The sequence below is a fragment of the Solea senegalensis genome, linkage group LG15 (assembly GCF_019176455.1).
Source record: "Solea senegalensis isolate Sse05_10M linkage group LG15, IFAPA_SoseM_1, whole genome shotgun sequence".
Classification (NCBI taxonomy): domain Eukaryota; kingdom Metazoa; phylum Chordata; class Actinopteri; order Pleuronectiformes; family Soleidae; genus Solea; species Solea senegalensis.
This window is the reverse complement of record NC_058035.1, coordinates 5,785,686-5,804,919: the sequence shown is the minus strand read 5'-3', so window position 1 is coordinate 5,804,919 and position 19,234 is coordinate 5,785,686. Positions and strand designations below refer to the sequence as shown.

Here is a 19,234-nt window from a genome sequence, read left to right as displayed (position 1 = left end):
AAGCCGCACTCCTGTTACACCACACTGCTGCTGGAAAACAGATTTTATCATCATAAATTGTCGTCATAAAATATGAAATCAGATTCAGAATTACTTTACTTGAAATTCTTTTATTACATAAAAGACCATATAGGGATTATAGCTGCTACTTATCTAACCGTATTATTATTATTGTTGTTATTACTGATAATAATAATAATAGTAATAGTTGTTGTTTTCAATGTGTCTACTTTTAGAGTCAACATTCACATATAAACATTAGTACCACATCACCTTATATACAAAAAGATAATGTTTATTATTATTGTTGTTGTTGTTATTATTATTAGGGACAGTGTGTTGTCCTGTTTCATTACTGGTCAAGACTAAATGATTTTAGCCACTAGGTGGCAAAATAGAGCAAAACAAATCATGTATACGATTGTTGTCCTCGATAAAACATACAATAATAAGAAGATGTAAGACATGATAGATAGAGAGATAGAGAGATAGCTAGATAGATAGATAGATAGATAGATAGATAGATAGATAGATAGATAAAAAGCACAGTGTACAGTATGAAGGTCGCTGACTCCCACCGCTGTCATTGGTGGAGAAACCACGTGAGGCACTTAGTCAGAATCTCATTGGACGCAAACATCAGGAAGTATGAGGCGTGTCCTATTGACGTTTTATATATATATATATAAAAATCCTCATTGATTTGACAGCAGCAGCGTGAGGGGATTCCTAACCGTTAACTTTCGACTCTTAACCGTTTATTCAAGTGTTAATTTCTCCATTCTCACTTTCTAACTTGTAACCGACAAACTATAAAACGTCATGGCTGCCTACAAATTAGTGCTGATCCGTCACGGAGAGAGCAACTGGAACCAGGAGAATCGGTTCTGCGGATGGTTCGACGCGGATCTGAGCGAGACCGGGGAGAAGGAGGCGAAGAGAGGGGGACAGGCCCTGAAAGGTGAGCAGGACGTTTCTGTCCATTTTCTGTCCTCGTCCACTGTTATGTATGTATGTATGTATGACAAACTGGAGGCCAGTCCACTGTTGACGGTAACGTCACCCCCTCCGTCTGTATGAGACCCACCAACACACAGGAGTGATGCTCAGTTTGTGTGTTTTCAGTCACATCCTCGCGTCATCACAGGCCTCGCAGCCTGCTCACGAGGACATTTTTCAAATGTGGATGATGTGGATGATGTGGGTTGAAAAAAATGCATTTCATTTGTTTACTCTGTTTTGTTTTCTTACACTGGAATCAAGGATACTAATATTCAAACGACAAATCAAAGTGCCATGTAACCTAGAGATAATATCACTTAATTCATTCATTATTCTGCTTCCAAAGACGAGGCAAGTCTATTCATACACAGGGCATCCCAAAGTGCTTTACAATGGCATAGAAATACATTTAAGAAAATTACAGAATAAAAGCCCTGTGTTTTCTCAGGTGGTACTTTTACATTTGAGAACCACTGGTATTGGTAGTCCTTTTACCCGCTGGTTACCTTCAGCAGGCATCACGAGTTGTAGATGGCTGCCACCGTGTGTTGGCTTTTCTTTTACAGACTCTTTTTGTGTCAGTGACTGAGCTGTTTCTGTACCACATGATTGTCCCTTAATCGAGCACTCGCAATGGAGCAACGACAAAATGACACGACCAGACAAGAATTTGCTGTTTTTCTCTTCTTTTTTTTTTTTTACAAACTGTCAATTAGTTGAGAAATATATTGCAAGCAAGGCTGTATTTTCTCAGCCCTCTCCCAGAAACCAAGAGAAGTCCTCTTTTAACTCTTGCATTAAACCCCTGCACCTGTTGCTTTCACAGATGCTGACTTTGAGTTTGATATTTGCTACACTTCCGTGCTGAAGCGGGCCATCAGGACTCTGTGGCTGGTCCTGGACGGCATTGACCAGATGTGGGTGCCAGTGCATCGGACCTGGCGGCTCAACGAACGCCACTATGGAGGTTTGACGGGGCTTAACAAGGCAGAGACGGCGGCCAAGCACGGAGAGGCTCAGGTCAAGATCTGGAGACGCTCGTTTGATATTCCTCCTCCCTCCATGGACCCAGACCACGACTACTACACTATCATCAGCAAGGTAAGATCTGATAACAATGGTGCAAGAGTTTGAAAGGGTTCTGTACACATTGAGCAACTTGATCAACTTATGTCCACAAAGGCAAAACAAAGAGGAGGCATTACTACATCAGGCACCATGAGGGAGTGAAACCACAGTCATGTGACTGCCTGGTTGTCTACAGCATGGTCACCTTGAATAATGTCATGCACAGAAGAAATCTGACAGCCAACCGAGAGATTTAGTCCGTTGCTTTTTGCTAATGCTCTTACCTAATAGTATGTTCAAGGTGAGTTAATATATGACAGGGAAGAGTTCTACTAGGTTTAAGTTCAAAGTTCAGTCATGGTACCTGGTCATGTTGGTCTCTCCTGACAGAGACAGTCAGATGTTTATGCACAGTTATCCTGCCCAATGTGAGCCATCATATTACTTCACTAATTACAAATGTATGCTTCAATATCATTTATATAGGTTTCTAAAATGGACACAGCTCTCTGCTTATGCCTTTGCTTTAAAACCCCCCAATACGGCTTATATTATGAGGTACACCTGGCCAATGTGTGTATATGGTATTAATAAAACATAACCATAGACTAAGGTGCAGCGTGTAATGAGGTCAGTTGTCCATAATCTACCTTCATTTTAGTGAAAATGTGCACTAATATGGAAGAATGTTTACAAAAGCTTACGGATATGGAGGAAGCAAATGGAATAATGTACTTGTATTACAAAAGTATGCTATTATGGACACATTTAGTGAACATTTTAAATTAAATTTTAAAGATATATGTAACATTTGTGCATTTATAATGTTCAAAAACCCACTCTAACCCTCTCTAAATCCACAGATTCAATCTGTGTCTGTTCAATCAAATGAGTTGGCTATCCTGTATTGGCTATGGGTCATATTTTCTACTCTTGCAGGATCGTCGCTATGCAGACTTGACTGAGGAGCAGCTTCCATCCTGTGAGAGCCTTAAAGACACCATTGCACGGGCTCTGCCCTACTGGAACGACGAGATCGCCCCTCAGATTAAACAGGGGAAGCGGGTGCTCATCGCTGCCCATGGAAACAGCCTCAGGGGGATTGTTAAGCACTTGGAGGGTGAGTGGTGTGATTCATGTCGGCAGTCACTTCATCACTAATTAATATAATACTTTTAATTTATCACTTTACGGTACAGTCCCTGAATTAACTTTTTTTGCCGTGCAGAGGCGAGGCGAGCCAGTGGAAACACGCCAAAAATAAACCAAGTAGAGCCATGCCGAGCCAAGTAGTGCTAGAACTGTATATTGTAAAAGTGCCATAAGTGTAAATGCCAAGTGATGTGATACCATGTCATACATTTGCATCCTTTTTTCATCTACTTTTGTGGATTTTTTCCACTCGCAGGAATGTCAGATGAGGCCATCATGGAGTTGAACCTACCAACTGGCATCCCCATCCTCTACGAGCTGGACAAAAACCTGAAACCTGTGAAGCCGATGCAGTTTCTGGGAGACGAGGAGACTGTACGTAAGGCCATGGAGGCTGTCGCTGCTCAGGGGAAAGCCAAGAAGTAAAGCAACAGGTGGTTTAGTTTAAACCCGACAACTGGCCTCAGATTTGTGATTTTTTTTTATTTTCTCAACCCAAATTTATTTTGAATTCTTATACAGAATAAGAAGTATTGTAGATTGTTGCTGAAGTGAACCTCACTTTACTACTTGAAGTAGATTATGAGTGGTTAGGATTTGGTAGAGCCTGGAAAGCAACAGTTCTCAAGAAATTGTAAATCATTTCTTTGCTTATTTTGACCATTAATATTATAACTTTTAACAAAGTAACAAATTAAAATAATAGTATTGGAGACAAAGAAGCTGTTTTATGTGTGTATGTAAATATACAGAAAACTTTATTTCCCTCAGATTCATACATCTACTACTGTATGCATGTGGACAACTCGGAGTGCAGAGGTATATTTTTAAATATGATAAATAGAAGAATAAAAATCTGTAATGTGGTGAAAAAAATGACTAGAATAAAAATACAGCATATATAATAGTAAATGAACCAAAAGTGTGTATGTGTGGTTGAATGAAGCTGTTACATTCCAGCGTGTCTAACATGACACTTTATTCATTCTAAAAGAAAATAATTCAAATATTTGACTAATAATACCTTTACTGGTTATAACATGAATCCCCTTTTAAGTGATGCGGTTTCTTTTTTAGGGGGGAGAATATCAGCTGTGGCTAAACAGTTAAAATGGCTGTTTTTTTTTGACTTCAGCTTATATTATCAATATAAGGATGTATGTGTTTCAGAGTGTAAGGAAGTTAAATGTTATTTTTCAGATGAATAAGGGATATTGTGTATTAGACTTTAATTGAATTTAGATATTGAATTTGAATGTTAAACATACTTTTCATAGGATTAAATTGATGCATTCCTTTAATAAAGGGGTTGTAATTTTGCAATCTCTTGAGAGCAGCATGTGTTGGTGAAGAACTACTGATCAGTGCTTTTCTCCTAATGTCTATGACTGGTTTAGCTGCTGTGTCCTTGTATGTTGTTGCCGTGTGTCTGTAGGACGTTCTTCCCTTTGTGTGTTTAACCGAGTCTGTCCAGTTTGAAACTGATGAAATGATTTGGATTATTGTGCACCCTGCACAAGGGTCACAATTTTCCGTGAAGATTAAACCAATGCCTCTGTCACTTTCTCTGAACTCCTTTTGCCTCTTAGTGTCATTGTATTCTTAGTCTGCATCTGCCCTCATTGTGACACAATGGTGATGGAGTTAGGAATGAATATGTGGTTATTCTTTATTATGTGTAACACTGTCTGTGTTGGTGAGTCATGCCCAGAACGCTCTGATGTGTTAAATGTACATTTATGTGCAAATAAATCCATTCTTATGTGTCAGCTTGTCCTGTTTCATATTAATTAATACATGTATTACCACCACCAATGATTTTAAAACAATCATAAACAACCCTTTACAGAAACCCATAGGTGACCATAAGTGCTTCAGAAAATAATTACATTACAGACACACGGTAGAAAACAAATTCATGAAACATAAGACATAAGTATGCAAGAATTAAAAAGGGAACTAAAAGAATTAAAATAATAAAAAGTAGTTAAGGAGGTATTTTAAACCATTGCTTCTGACAGTTTACCTGCACTCTTACGCTGCGTTGGATCCAAAAAAAATCCTCTTGCAGACAGGGAATAATTTATTACACACTACTGTGTTTCTTTTGCTTCTCAGTTTAGACGCAGAACTGGAACTTTCCCTTCTTTGGGTTCCTGTATATTAACTAGAGGGAAAGGAACAGGAGGATATTCCATGAATTCACAGACAATAAAAACTACCAGATGAAAACTGAGAATTAAAATTTGAATATTAAACTATATACATCCCACTAGATTATGTATGTGCTGTAATACTCTGACAAACATGTACTTATAGATTGCATTAAAATTTAAAGAAGACAGAAGGAAAGAACAGAGAGAATAGAGGTATGTAATGACGGCTTTGTTCAGTTAATGTAAATGTATGTCTGGACAGTGTAACAATGGAACAGCCTGTGCCCTGAAACCCGAGAAAAGTAAATAGAACTCATCCATCATTAATGTGATTATTTACACAAGTGTTATTCATTTTACAATTGTGACCTCTCAAAATGGCTGAAGAGCAAAGGCCCCCTTTAATGCAAGCATTATATCTACTAGTGTTAGTAGTATTCTGTTATTTCTCCCAAATTTCCTGAACCGCATTACTACAGAAGAGGATTAGGGCCATGTGTGAATTTTTTTTGGAAACAAAATATAAAAAGACAGAATTCTGACTTTAATCTCAGAACTCTGACTTTAATCTTTAATCTCTGAATTTAATCTCAGAACTATGACTTTAATCTTTATTCTCAGAATTCTGATTTTAAGATCAGAAGCCTGACATAAATCTCAAAATTTTTAAATTTCTATTTTAAATTTTTTATTTTTTTGACATATGACCCTAATCCTTTTCCGTATATTCCAGTTCAGTAGGTGGCGGTAAATTGCTAACTACTGCCAATAGAAGAAGCCCTCCATGGACTCCAAGTCCCACAATTCTTTTCGTCTAAATATGGTCGGTCCAGTCACAGGCGGGAGGTGGTTTCAACTGAGGGATTCGAACGTTGTGTCTGTAGCGCCGATGACATTTTCACTGTGTACGGTTATGGGAAGTCCACTGACTGCGGAAAATAAGAAAACCTTCAGAAAGTCAAATGAGCACTCGGTAAGAGAGCACACACGGACACTCTTCATACTCCTGACGCTAAAGCTGTAAAAGCGTGTTAGCCGGTTAGCTAAACAAAACACTTCCTGATACAACGGCTCAGACAGTAGTATTATTCATTTGCAGTTAGCACTTATTCACCGCTGATATGATCAAAGCTGTGTAGTTAAAAGGAGGATAAAACTAACAGCAGTGTGTGTGCGCGCGCGTGTGTGTGTATGGGGAGGCAACTTATGTCAACAAAGCACTACGTTTGCTAGTATTCAGCGTAGGTACGGTCTTGTTAGTTCGTTTGCAATTGATATTTGCCGTTGAAATAGTTAAAAGACAAGGTATGTGTCTTTAAATTAATTACGTGCTAACATGTTGTGATAGGCGTCAGGTGTGAAGTTTCTGTTGGTTGCGGTAAAAACGCCTCGAGCTGTACTCGTAAATAGTGCTGTAAATCTCCCTTCCTCTTCTTCTTCTTCTTCTCCTTCTCAGTCTCCTTTTATAGAATTGAAGTTACTGACCAGCCACTAACAGTTATTTCCATAAACGTGGAAATAACTGTCAATTCGAGTACTTGTTTGGTCCATAAAATGTTGGTGTTTCCCAAACCTCAACGTGTTAACTTCATTGACTCACTCATCTTCTACTGCTTTATCCTCCATATGAGGGTCGTGTGGGGTGCTGGTGTCAATCCCAGCTGACATAGGACAAAAGGCGGGGTACACCCTAGTCAGGTCACCAGTCCATCACAGGGCCACATTGAGACAAACAAGCATTCACTCGCACACTCACACCTACAGTCACTATCCAATTTGCCTAGTCCCCAACTCACGCACACACGGAGAACATGCAAACTCTACGCACAAAGGCAGTGTCGCGAATCCGGTCTGAACATGGGATCATGTTGATCATGGGATCATGGTCTTGTTTGATCCACAAACCAAAGTCTGTTTTAATTGTTTCTTTCTTATATAGAGCAAAATAAACCAGAAAATATTCCCATCTCAGAAGCTGAAAAATCGCTGTACCACAGAAAGTGGTGCAGTCCTATTAGTGCAACATATGTTTATAAAAATGTCACATTTAAATACATTTAGAACAACCCTAAAATTCTCAACTCTAAACACACTAGTATCATACATCATAAATACACTGGTATCAAGTCAAGCATTCAAGATGAAAGGCAACACTAAGACTCTGAATCTCTGAACTCACAACACATAGAACCTTTAGCTTTAGCTAAATAATGTTATAGTTGTCATGCTGTTGTGATACAAATGTCGGTTCCTCTTGCAGGACACATGTGCTTGGGGAGTAAAGGTGGGTCCCCTCGGCTTTGATGTTTTTGAATCATGAAAAAACATCAGTGTCAGAGCAGAGACTGACTGAGTAGTTGGGCTCTGCTGGGACAACTAACCTAACGACTGACTGAGTAGTTGGGCTCTGCTGGGACAACTAACTTAACTTAGAGGTCCCTTGGACAGTAGTTTGTAGTGAATTGAACTGTGTAAATTTACATGCCATTTTTTTTTATCAGTAAATGAAAGTAAAACCTAAGCATTTTTGTGAAGACATTGGAAATATGTATTATTTTATTCCATATATGGATGGAATAAAATAAGGGTATGCTCGCAAACCCTTGTTGAACAATTGCTAAATTGTTGTGACTGAAATGTCTTGGTGCTGGATCTCTGTCCAAGGACAGAATGAGTAGGAAACTGTTTTCATTCAGTGAGTAAGCAGTGATAAGTGCATAAGTTCTTGTATAAAATGTTGCATTTCCTTCCCCTGTCTGTCCTCGTCCTTGACTGTGCTTTGAACTAGCCTGAAACTGCTGGGTTATTAGAGTAACATTTTGCTCTTTAGTCAAACAGTACTACACCATAGTACCAAGTTTGTGACATTTTTCCAATTAACATATTTTGAATCACTTTTTCTCTCAAGTTGTTTAGTCACAATGACCTCAATACATGTGTGTAGGAGTTTTTTTTTAAAAAAAAGTCATTGTGAATTATCGTAGTAGCATCATGCAATGTTTTTATAGTTTTTTAAAGCAACTTCAAACACTGAACTGTCTTATGATAATTTGTCAGATTTAGGTCTCTTCAGAGGGAAGGGAAAGAAAAACAAAATTGCAGGCCAAATGTTCTCAAACCAAAAAACTGTGTATTGTTGAGTGTTCCTACTGATTGTTGCACATCATAGCCCCTGCTTTGAACTTTTCCTTAATAATTTCCAGCAGATGAGTCAGCATTTCCAACCATTGTTTTTTTAATTTATTAAAAATAAAAAATCTTTATCTTCCATTATTTCTTTAAAAACAACAACAGCTATGCACCAGAGATAAATAAAATGAAATATAGAAACATATGACCTAATAGACAAAACAATAAATAAAACATACAATAAAACAAAAAGATCATATCATAGTCAATAGAACACACCTCAAAGGCAATACCATGAATATACCTAACCACTGGCTCTGCATTCTCAACTGTATTTTAAATACACATCTTCAAGTTAAAATGTTCCAATCATGGTTTGTCAACTGTCCTGTGACTGAGAGCTACCTGAAAGGTGTGAGGATATTTAAATATTATGTTGCTTATACAGGTTTGACTGTATTTTAATATTTATGAATATAGTATTTAACGAAGCATTGATTAGGGAAATGGTGGAGCTATTGGTTTGTCTAGGAAAGGACGGATGTGTTGGTCTATAAGGACAACGTGGTGAGACAGTGGCAGGAAGAGTGGGAGATTGGACAGAAGGGTCAACTTTATCGCTCGCTGCAACCTTCTGTTAGAAATGGCTTTTAATGGTGTTATAGAAAAAGGATCAGGACTTTGTGTATTAGCCGGAGACAAATTGACATGCTTTATTTTCATGTGGTCGATTCAAAAGCGAAACGCAACTGCTGTTAATTTGCTGACCTTTCGTGTTTATCCTTAAAACAATACTGAGTTTACACAGATAAATTTCCATTGCTTATACCTAAAGATTCTCCTCAGTTTTTTTCTAACTATGCTAATTATATTTTACCAAGTGGTCATATGAGAGCTTGCATGATTTTTGTGTCCTATCAGTATAGGACTGCAATGAATATTCGATTAATTGATTACAAAATTAATTGTCAACTAATTTTTTTAATAATTAAAAAAAGTGATCTAATTTTTCATGTGGATACTTTGTTGTTTCTTTGCTCCATATGACAAAGAAATCATTTTGTAGGAGCCAGTATTGAGTTAATTTAGTTTAGGGGTAGTTTAAATGATTAGTGCAGGATTACTTGTTACAGTGTAATTTGTAAACAGTTAAAGTAGTTAACCGTTTGCTAGATATCTTGCAAGGAAAGGAACTTGGCTTTGTTACCTTTTATCTTGAATTGACATCAAAAGGTCCACAAAGCCACGTTCCTTTCCTTGCAAGATATTTAATCGAAGGTTTAAGGCCAATAGTTGACTATTTTAATTTAAAAATTACACTCAGCAACACAGAAATATTCCCATGATGGTTTAACAGCAATATAGCGTAACCTAACATCAGGCCACGCTATGTTTCGTTATATTACTGTCAAATCAATACGTCATCATTCATGACCTGGAACATCAAGGGAATAGTCCTATGTTTTGTTGATCCTAAAGAAGCTTGGATGCATGTGGGTAGAAATCTAACTTGGATGTACGGAAAGTGGAAATGTATGTGCAAACTCTTCACATGACTCTTTCTTGCCTTGGTGATTGAGGAATTAAAACAGTGCCTACGAGTCAAGCCCATAGAACCTGGCTACAGCTAATGTCTTTTGGTGGCTTTGGAATTAAGTGTACGTTTGCCACTACACATTTAAACAGAATAATTTTGTGGTTTGTGAACAAAACAAGACTTTTGAGAACCTTACCATTTCTAGGTTTGGAAACACTGACAAGTACTCTAGTACTTCTAATATCTAGAAAATGATAGACCGATAAATTGATGATTTATTAGAAATAATCGCTAGTTGCAGCGCTCTACCAGTACTACTTTCTGAACATCATATGATAATGCATTCTTTGTTTGAACAGTACATTTTGTCATTTGAAATTTATATTTGTCTTTTGATAATCTGAAGATAATAAGTAATTTAAAAATCCAAATTGTGATTAAAAAATCATAAATGGTCATTTGTAAAATGAGTGATATGAAAAGACCTTTGTAAATCAGACATAGGTTAATTTTTACATGTGTAGACAGCAGCACATCTCTCTCTTGTGCACACACACACATTTTGTATAGCATTCTTAGTGAAGACACTTAGACCTTAACCATCAAAAAGTGTAGTGTTGGAATATAAGCCAGAGATATTTTGTTTTTGCACCTGAGAAAAACTTCTGTGTTACATTTTGTCATGTTGCTCCTCTGTTATAGGGGAAGTCCTTGCACTTCAGCATCATTCCCTACACCAGGAGACTCCAATGAAGCCGCCCCACATACCGAATGAGCCGCATCATCCACCACCCAGGAGAAAGTTACCACTTCAAAGTCCTGAGCTGTGTCACAGATCAGATCACTTTCCTATTTCCTTGGGACCAATCTGTATAATGGGCAGCCCAGCTAACATTGGAACCCCAGCACTTCTGTCCAGTCACTGTTCAAGGGAAAGACTTTGTCCAACACAGAACTCTGGTCAACACCCAGGGCGTTTCTACTCCTCACATAATGTTCCATTCAACCAGTCTAACATTCGTGCCTCAGCAGATGGGCAACAGTCCCGGCCTCCCACTGACTTCCATTACATCTCCCCTAAGTTCATGAGGGATGTAAGCAACTACACCTCGTCTTTTCACATGAGGAGAGATCAAGTAATCAAACCCAAGGCCACCTTGTCTTTTTCAGGAAGCAAGAATGTAACTGCAAAAAATCAAGACTCAAACAAGGTATTGTTTTTTGTTTTTTAATGTGTTCACCAGTAAAGCTTTCTTAAAGCATCTACTTTTTGACCTGTAGTACAGCAATAATGTATCGCTGAATTCTTGTGGCTTTTACCATTTAATCTTACAGACTCAACCTAGTGACTTAAGAAGTTTCACATCTACTTCCCAGCAGCACAGGCCTCATGTGAGCCCACCAGAGAGAGCAGCTGAGGAAGTTAATCCACAGCAACCCTCGTACTGTGAGCCCCAGACTCCTGGGAACTGCCATTGCCCCCCAAGTTACTGCAAATATCCTCTGAGTAGACGGTCTTCTGACAGAAGAAGTGATGTTGGTGTACCTATGATGCACAGCCCTGCACGCCCTGACCAGGTAGAATTGTTCAGAAAGTCTGAATTTATTCCACTAACATAGATGCTGTGAATGTGGTTTCAGATTCAAGTCTTAACGTTTGTTGATTGAAGTATGATATAGTGTATTGCTGTCTTGAGCTGCTGTATACCTGTTCTTAGTAGTTGATGGGTTACTTAGGGTTAAAATGCATATTCCAAGATATCAATTTAGTGATATTTATTTTATAATATTGTGATAACATGGATTGCTGTTGAAAATTCTCCTGCTAAGGGATCACTTTTATTTTATTGTAGGGCCAGCAATATAAACGAGTACCTTCAAGTGTAAAGTCAACTCCAGGTAATATTTTCAAAGTAAAAATTACTTATCATTTTTTGATGTGACTTACATGATTTGGTGAAATAACGCATAGTATTTTCTCAGCAGCGGACTCGCATTGCTCATCATTGAAGAGGCGAAGGGACTCTGAGGACAACTCGACCAGCCCATCATTAGTGTCTTCATTGAAGTGTTCTTCGGACTTGAAACTGCAACAGAGAACCACAGACAGCCACCTGTGTACAGAGCCAGTATGTGGCCAGTCGTCACGTCTGGTTGACACTGATGCACAGGATGACGATTCCAAACATTACTACTTAAGGAAGGCATATATAACTTCCTCTCAGGATCAGATCATCAAGATCAGATTATCTGAAATGCCTGCTGATGGATGTTTGAGAAAAACAGAAGTGGAACCTGTTAGAAAGACTAAATGTAGCACTTTATTCTCCCCCAAGGTCACTAGTAGTTTGCCTCATACGCACAGTACCTCAGTTCTACCAGTGAAGACTCCAAGGACCAAGATGAGCATTTCGCCCAAATCATCCTCAAAGTTAAATTCAGGTTCTCAGGTTGAACTGAATAAAACTGCCCGCCCACGAAGACATGGTGTGATGCCTAATTACACAGATGATCTCTTTACCCCTGATCCCGTTTCCTATTTAGTCAGCACTGCACATAAAACGGCAAAACCTGAAAGAGCTGGATCAACCATTAAGTCTACCATGCCAGAGAAAAGCTGTTCATCCACTACATCCGTTAGATCCAGTACTCGAGTTACTGGATCCTCATGTCACAAAACTCAAAACTCCACAGTAAGGGGTTTTACTAATGCAGAAGACACCAAAGTCCCTTATTCAGTAGGTAACATACAATTCCAATTGCCTTCTGTAACTTTAGAGAGGATAAAACTTGAAAACATTCCTTCTCGCTCTAAAGACAGTGAGCTCAAAAACAGTCCTGTCACCATTTCAGGTAGGCAACTTCAGGGCACGAGTGTCAAATCTGAAGAGGAACGCACGACTCTCCTCGCTCACAATGTGACTTCAGTGACGGGCACCACTGCCTCCAAAGAGATGTTTCATTTCACAGAAGTGAAGGAGGAGACCGGTGAAAGCGATGGAAAAAAGACAAATGAAGAAGATTCTGTCGATATTGAGTCTGTAGAACTTGACCTAGACTTCAGCTTTGCGTTAGATTTGGGTTTAGCCCAGAGCTCTCAGAGCAGTGAAGAAGAGCAGCTGCTTTCCTTGCAGGAGATGATTGAGTCGGTTACCAAGCCTCCAGATACACCAGAGAAGGGAGCCTTTTCAGAGCCAAGTACACCTGGAAATCACAGCATGCGGTTACGTGCTGTAAGTTCCTAACGTTGTGTCTTAATTATGTATTACTGTTGTGAATGTCCATTAACCAACTTGCTTGGCTAAACTGCCAGACAATCTTAACTGCCTCCATTTGTATATCACCTTTCGTGTTTCCTACCACAGCGATTGTCTTCCCCTACAAAGCCCGGTCTCTACAAAAACAACCTTGATCAACTGCTGAAGGAAATCAACACCAATAAGAAGTATACATTTTTACACCCTTTACCTTTTTAATCTGGTCTTTAGTAGCTGTTCACTTTCTCCACATTCTTTCTTTTTTTCTATCAGAGCTAAAAAGAGTGAGGAGCAGCTTCTTTTGATGTGCAAAGAGGACCTGCTGAGAATAGCCAAATATGAGGAGGACCAGGAGCAACAAGAGGAGGCCATCACCAGTGAACAACAGTATGGCATTTAGGAGAGCATTGATACATTGTACCTCATCAGCAGGACAAAGTCCTTTTAAAGCAGTTAATTTTAATTGGCATTTATGTGTTTTCTTTGCCCCTTTTCAACTAGGGAATTTGTGCAACGCTACACATTGATGTCAGATGGACTCAGGGAAGTTCCTCCAGGAGAAGCAGTGTTCAACCTGGAGAAGTTTGGTCAGATATTCAACCAGGACACACTGCAGCTAAGAAAATACATGGTCAAGCCACAGGGGATGGCACAAAAAACTCTTCTTTGGTAAGCTGTCTGTACAGTTAATATTTAGAGCAATATATTGTACCCTATCAATAGAAGACTACATTTGATCTTTATGGTGATCCTCTGAGCTGTTATGTTGGATTAGCCAAACATTTACCATAAAACTTTTTGGGAAAGTGACGTGAAAATTTGTGGTGTTTTTGCACAGCAGATCACAGTGGGGGAAATGAAAGTAATCAAAGGAACAATGGTTGAGCTCCTTTTAAGTTTTCTCTAAATGTATTTAATCTGTTATATGTCTTTTGTGGTGGTTGCATATATACACAGGTTGCTTTAATTTAAAATGAGTGACATGTCCAGCTATCGGAGAGAGGTTATGTGCACAGCTGCTGCTCAAACTAAAAGAACATGACTGTCTATATGGTTGGTAAAAATCAATGATGGCATGTAGCTAAACAGACCAAAACACCACATTAGAGATTTATTATGTCATTACGAGAAATGCAAAAAATTGGTACATTATGTAACAATGGTGGTGGGATAAATTACCATGTGGTGGGCTGCCACAAAAAAAATATGAAAACATCAGGGAATATTTAAGAACATCCAGTATACCAGTACTTAATAATGTAATTTATCCCAAGATGGTGAACCCCTTACATACATACCCTTCATAACTAGCCTCTATTTTGACCTCCACACTTCCCTGTGTTATTAACTCCATCCACCCAGCATGTTTGACAGTTGGATTTGTTGTGTATTTAATTGCTCTTGTCTTTCTTCCTTCACTTCCATTCTCCAGGTCCAGTCCAGCTCAGCTGAGATCACATGTGACCATGGGGTTGTTTCAAGAAGCGTACGACTGTCATTCGCCTTGTCCAACTCAAGTCAGCCGCTTCCTGTTCAAGGTAGGCTCCCTATAACAGAGTATATTAGCAGAGATAGAGATGCTTGTCCTAATATTTAAGCAGTTAAACTCATTGATGATGTTGTCAGATGATGTCAGTCCACATGGAGAGGTTGATATCCGAAAAGATACTCGAGGTCCTCTGTGACATCGCCTGCACTGCTGCGCGTCAGATAGGTCAGTATTCCCTCTACACTTGTGATATTTAGTTATTTAGACATTTAGACATTTAGACAGTTATTTAAACTTCTTTTTTTTCCCTGTGTTAATATTTTTTTCTCAGTGGAAAGTGAAAGCCAGCAGTTTAAAGTGTGGGTCCCCAGTTTGGCCGATGTGACACTGGTCCTGCTGAACATGGGAGTTCCATTTGTTTCCCTCTTCCCTTTTGAAAATCTGCAGCCTCAATTCACAGAAGGAGATTTGCTGTAAGTAGCATCATTATGAATTTTCATTCCCTTTATTTAAGTATATAGCTGACATCTAGTGTTATTTTAATAGGTATTAAAGTTTAAATGTTACATTGTTGCAATGCCCACTGATTTTTGGAATTTTTGGCCTATTCCAAATTAGTTTACTGTATGTATGTTTAGTTTCATGCTGAATCTGTGTGTCTCTCTGCAGGGAGGATGTTTACATATATAAAAGTGAAAGTCCTTCCCATAACAAGGAACAGAAAACTGTTCCTGAACACAACTACAGCACCATATTGAAGGTGAGACACAAAGGGAAATTGTTAGATGTCTTTTGAAAACCATGTCTCTTGACTTAAAGTTTGGCAGATTCAATATTATTCATGACTTGTTTTTTTTCTTTTCCGCCATGTCCTTATCTGCAGTATCTGTCTCTCTGTATGGGCCTGTGTCCGCGAGCATACAGCGACGATGAGCTGCTTTTGCTGCTCTCTGTGTTGGAAAGAGTGAGCCTTGACACTCAGCTCATCCTCCAGCCCAGTGTGGAAATCTTCCCTCTTCTATATAAAATTCTCAACAACTTCAGGGACTGGAAATCTATGGTGAGTGCATGACACGGGTCATTTTATATAATCATTAGTGTGTTTATGATATTGTACTCACTATGTCATTCATGATGAAACTAAGCTTTACGTGCTGTTTCCTCTTTTGAATTTCTAACTATATGACTATATAAAATCTATTTAGCTGCCCAGAATCTGTCTGGCCCTTACTGATCTGACAGATGACCACCACAACATGTGTCTGCTCATCCAGCAGCTGCCTGACAACAAACGTGGGAAGTATGTCTTGTTTTTTTCCTCCTTTTCTTACCATTGCTTTCTATTTTTCTATTAACTATTTGTATTTATTGCAGTGTTTTTGTTTTTAACATGCATAGTGGCTTAATGTCTCTTATTTCTCCAGGCAACTGCGCCAACATCTGAGTCTGTCTATGATTTCTAAGCTGTTGAATGGAAAAAGCACATACAGGCCTACAGAAGAAGAGTTTCAGGTAACCTCTTACAGTCCATCTCAGGCCTCAGAAGGACAATATTTTGGGTCTCGACAGTGAATATCTGCACTGAGACTTGTTTACCATTTGTCAGAAATTGTTTAGAATAGAATAGCCTTTACAGTTCAACTGCTACAGGTTAAAATGCAAAATAGATCTCATCTGTGACTGGATTATTTGTTTTTTCAGGCTTTGACAAATCCCTTTTCTTGGCTGTCTACATATGACTCGAGTAGGGCTCCAAATAACGAATAGTGATTATTTTCTTGATTAATAGATTAATTGTTTGGTCCATAACATTTTGATTAGTGTTTCCCTAACCTCAAAATGATGAGGTCCCAAATATCTTATTTTGTCCACAAACAAATAATATTCTTTTTTTTTTTAATTTCTTTGTTCTATGGAACAAAGACACTAGAAAATAATCACATTTAAGAAGCATCTGAGAACTTGGTTGAATTATGAAAGAATCTGTCGTCAAAATAGTTGATGATTAATTGATGATTAATAATTGTGGTTTGTAGCTCTCTGCGCTGAGGCCATATTTGCCCGCTATGCAACCTTCCACCATTGTTCAAGGAATGCTGAGCTCCACCAGCCGGAGTTGGACAGATGAAGATAAGGATATGGCTTATCTAGACCAACAGGTGAGAAAAGTCAATACCTTAAGCTATGAAATATCCTTAATTAAATAACATTTTAGATTTGTCTGTTTTTGTTGGCATTCATCATTTTTGTGAATTCTTTTTTTATATGTTTCAGTCCTACTACCTCTGCTATAGCCTCCTGACATTGACAAATGAGGCTTCCAACTTTCAGTCTTTCCCAGCCCATCAGAACGTATGACTTGTCCTAAATTATTTTCTCTTCTTCCTGGTCTTGTTTCTTGTGTGTTAATATTGAGCTTCTCTTCATTTTTTTAACTTTTGGCTCTCAGGACCAGCTGCTGTGTCTGTACTCTGAGCTGGATGTACATGTTAAGTGTGACATCAGGGAGAGTGAGAAATGTCTGTACCGAAGCAAGGTGAGCATATATGTGTCTGTTGTGCTGTTCATCTAGATGTGGTGTTTCTGGTTTCATCACAATGTTTTAGCGTCCGGAAGGAAGGAAGGGAAACTTTGAAGATCAAACCTGGTGATTAAGGTTGTTAAGAACATCAATGATGACATATCAGAAAGAATAAAATATTTGATGATGGTGTCTTGTGGTTTTTGGATCAATAATCCTCTAAGTTACTACTTGTCCGAGATCAGGGTCTGTAGCTTGAGCAGAGAAGCCCAGACTTCCCTCTCCCCTGCCACTTTGTCCGGCTCTTCCTGGGCTATCCCGGCTCTTCTTGAACCCCTCCCAAATGACTGAGCTGTCATTCTCACCCTATCTCTATGGTCAATATCTAAATCAATCCAAATACTTTTCTAGTTTCTCTTTGTTTGCAAAAGAGAGTGCAGCTGGAGGTCATTTTTACTATATACCACACTATTACTGCTTTTTCACAAAACTCCCAAGCAAAACCAAAACCTAAATTTTCCTTCTCATTTGATCTAAAACTTTATAATGCTTTCCGATATACTGGCTTTGCTCCAGGATGCACCTGTTGTCAGGGTTTATTTAAACGCCCCTCCTTCTGGGTAAGTTTGTTAATCTCAACCTTTGTCTCGTCTTGCCAGGTAAAGGATTTAGTTTCCCGAATTGACATCAAATGGCAGAATATGCTTCAGAAGACCAAGCCCTTCTATTCATGTAAATATTTGTTGTTTTTTACTCTTTTGTCTCAGATTATACACTAGTCACTAAATGCCAGTCCATTTTCTGAAAAATTAGAATTATGATTCTCTTCTCACTTCTTTGCATTGCTGTGTTTTCATCCTTTAGGGTCTGCTGTATGATCACTGTCAACCTTCATCTGGACGAGAGGACGTCCAGATGGAAGAGGACAAAATCCAGTGGACAGTAGAAGAGGCAATTGTTTTAGAAGAAGATTAAAGGTCCAGTGTGTAAGAATTAGAGACTGCGAAATGCAACAGGGCTCCTCCACTTCCACTGCTGACCACACTGAGGCCTTTACATACAAAGGAAGATGTCGTTTTTTGATTTCATATTTTGCTTCTGCTTTAATGTGTTTATATACAAACTGTATATTTAATTCTGCCAATAAACTCTCCATATACGCACAAATTACACACTGGACCTTTAAGTACAGGTTCTATATGTAGTCTTGCTTTTAAATGACCAAGTAATTTACAGAATGTATCATACATATGGTATTGTGCTTCTTTTCTTTTTTTTAGCCCAGTAAGTTAAATATTTGATACCTTGATCCTAAATGGTGTTTCTTAATTTGGCAGTGATGGCAGTGTCTGTGATTTAAATATCAACAAGTTGGTTATTTATGCCAATATTCTGCTGGATTTGCAATACAGTGGCCACTAGTAAGTGCTTTACTGAAGTATTACTTGTTTGTTTCCTACAGTTAGACTTGTCATAACAGGAAAAACACAGACGAGGCATTTCTAATAATATTAATGGCCTCAGTTCTACTAAAATATTTCTAGGAATCCGCATCACTCTCCATACCATAAAGTTCTGAAACAGAATTAGTTCAGCAATCTATTTCCTACAGATTCCTTTAAATTTTTTCAGTGAAAGCCTTTAAATTGTCAATATTGTTCTTGTTTTATTGTAATATTTACCCTTGTGTTGATTGTGTATGTGTTTTTCAGTTATTAAACTATTTTGAAATACAGAAAATAAACTTTATTTACAAATTCTAACTAAATTTTGTCTGAAATGTATGACATTGTTCACTAATATGCGATAATGAGGCTTCTGCACACAATCTATAAATATAAAGATGGAAAGACATGTTATGAGACACTTCTACCTTGTAATGTGAACATAGTCAAGGATTCTGCAAGTGTTTTTTGTGATTTG

At 38.3% G+C, this 19,234-nt stretch overlaps 2 protein-coding genes across 6 annotated transcripts; both read left to right on the top strand.

Annotated features, from left to right (window-relative positions):
* Positions 1-682: 682 nt before the first annotated feature.
* LOC122782318 (phosphoglycerate mutase 1-like) lies at positions 683-4,988 on the top strand. The gene is made up of 4 exons (XM_044046658.1): positions 683-961; positions 1,829-2,103; positions 3,010-3,190; positions 3,479-4,988. The coding sequence occupies exons 1-4, from the start codon at positions 823-825 to the stop codon at positions 3,646-3,648; spliced, it is 765 nt and encodes a 254-aa protein (XP_043902593.1). The 5' UTR covers positions 683-822; the 3' UTR covers positions 3,649-4,988.
* Positions 4,989-6,191: 1,203 nt separating this feature from the next.
* On the top strand, positions 6,192-19,011 carry slf2 (SMC5-SMC6 complex localization factor 2). Of its 5 annotated transcripts, none has more exons than XM_044046462.1 (20): positions 6,192-6,351; positions 10,747-11,255; positions 11,425-11,622; positions 11,898-11,943; positions 12,028-13,277; positions 13,410-13,489; positions 13,575-13,688; positions 13,803-13,970; positions 14,734-14,839; positions 14,928-15,015; positions 15,122-15,263; positions 15,460-15,550; positions 15,674-15,850; positions 15,996-16,090; positions 16,215-16,302; positions 16,827-16,949; positions 17,065-17,142; positions 17,240-17,326; positions 17,971-18,043; positions 18,176-19,011. In XM_044046462.1, exons 2-20 carry the CDS (start codon positions 10,794-10,796, stop codon positions 18,187-18,189), a joined length of 3,480 nt encoding a protein of 1,159 aa, XP_043902397.1. In that variant the 5' UTR covers positions 6,192-6,351; positions 10,747-10,793; the 3' UTR covers positions 18,190-19,011. The 5 variants fall into 5 exon arrangements, with proteins under 5 accessions (XP_043902397.1, XP_043902395.1, XP_043902394.1 ...); XM_044046460.1 differs by having other exon boundaries at positions 11,422-11,622; positions 12,031-13,277; XM_044046459.1 differs by having other exon boundaries at positions 11,422-11,622.
* Positions 19,012-19,234: the final 223 nt, after the last annotated feature.

Excerpts from the sequence above, each read along its gene's own strand:
- LOC122782318 (XM_044046658.1), top strand. The coding sequence starts at position 823 with ATGGCTGCCTACAAATTAGTGCTGATCCGTCACGGAGAGAGCAACTGG. Across the intron at positions 962-1,828 it reads AGGGGGACAGGCCCTGAAAG|ATGCTGACTTTGAGTTTGAT; the intron begins GTGAGCAGGACG and ends TTGCTTTCACAG. Across the intron at positions 2,104-3,009 it reads ACTACACTATCATCAGCAAG|GATCGTCGCTATGCAGACTT; the intron begins GTAAGATCTGAT and ends CTACTCTTGCAG.
- slf2 (XM_044046457.1), top strand. The coding sequence starts at position 10,794 with ATGAAGCCGCCCCACATACCGAATGAGCCGCATCATCCACCACCCAGG. Across the intron at positions 13,689-13,802 it reads GCCATCACCAGTGAACAACA|GGAATTTGTGCAACGCTACA; the intron begins GTATGGCATTTA and ends CTTTTCAACTAG. Across the intron at positions 13,971-14,733 it reads GCACAAAAAACTCTTCTTTG|GTCCAGTCCAGCTCAGCTGA; the intron begins GTAAGCTGTCTG and ends TCCATTCTCCAG.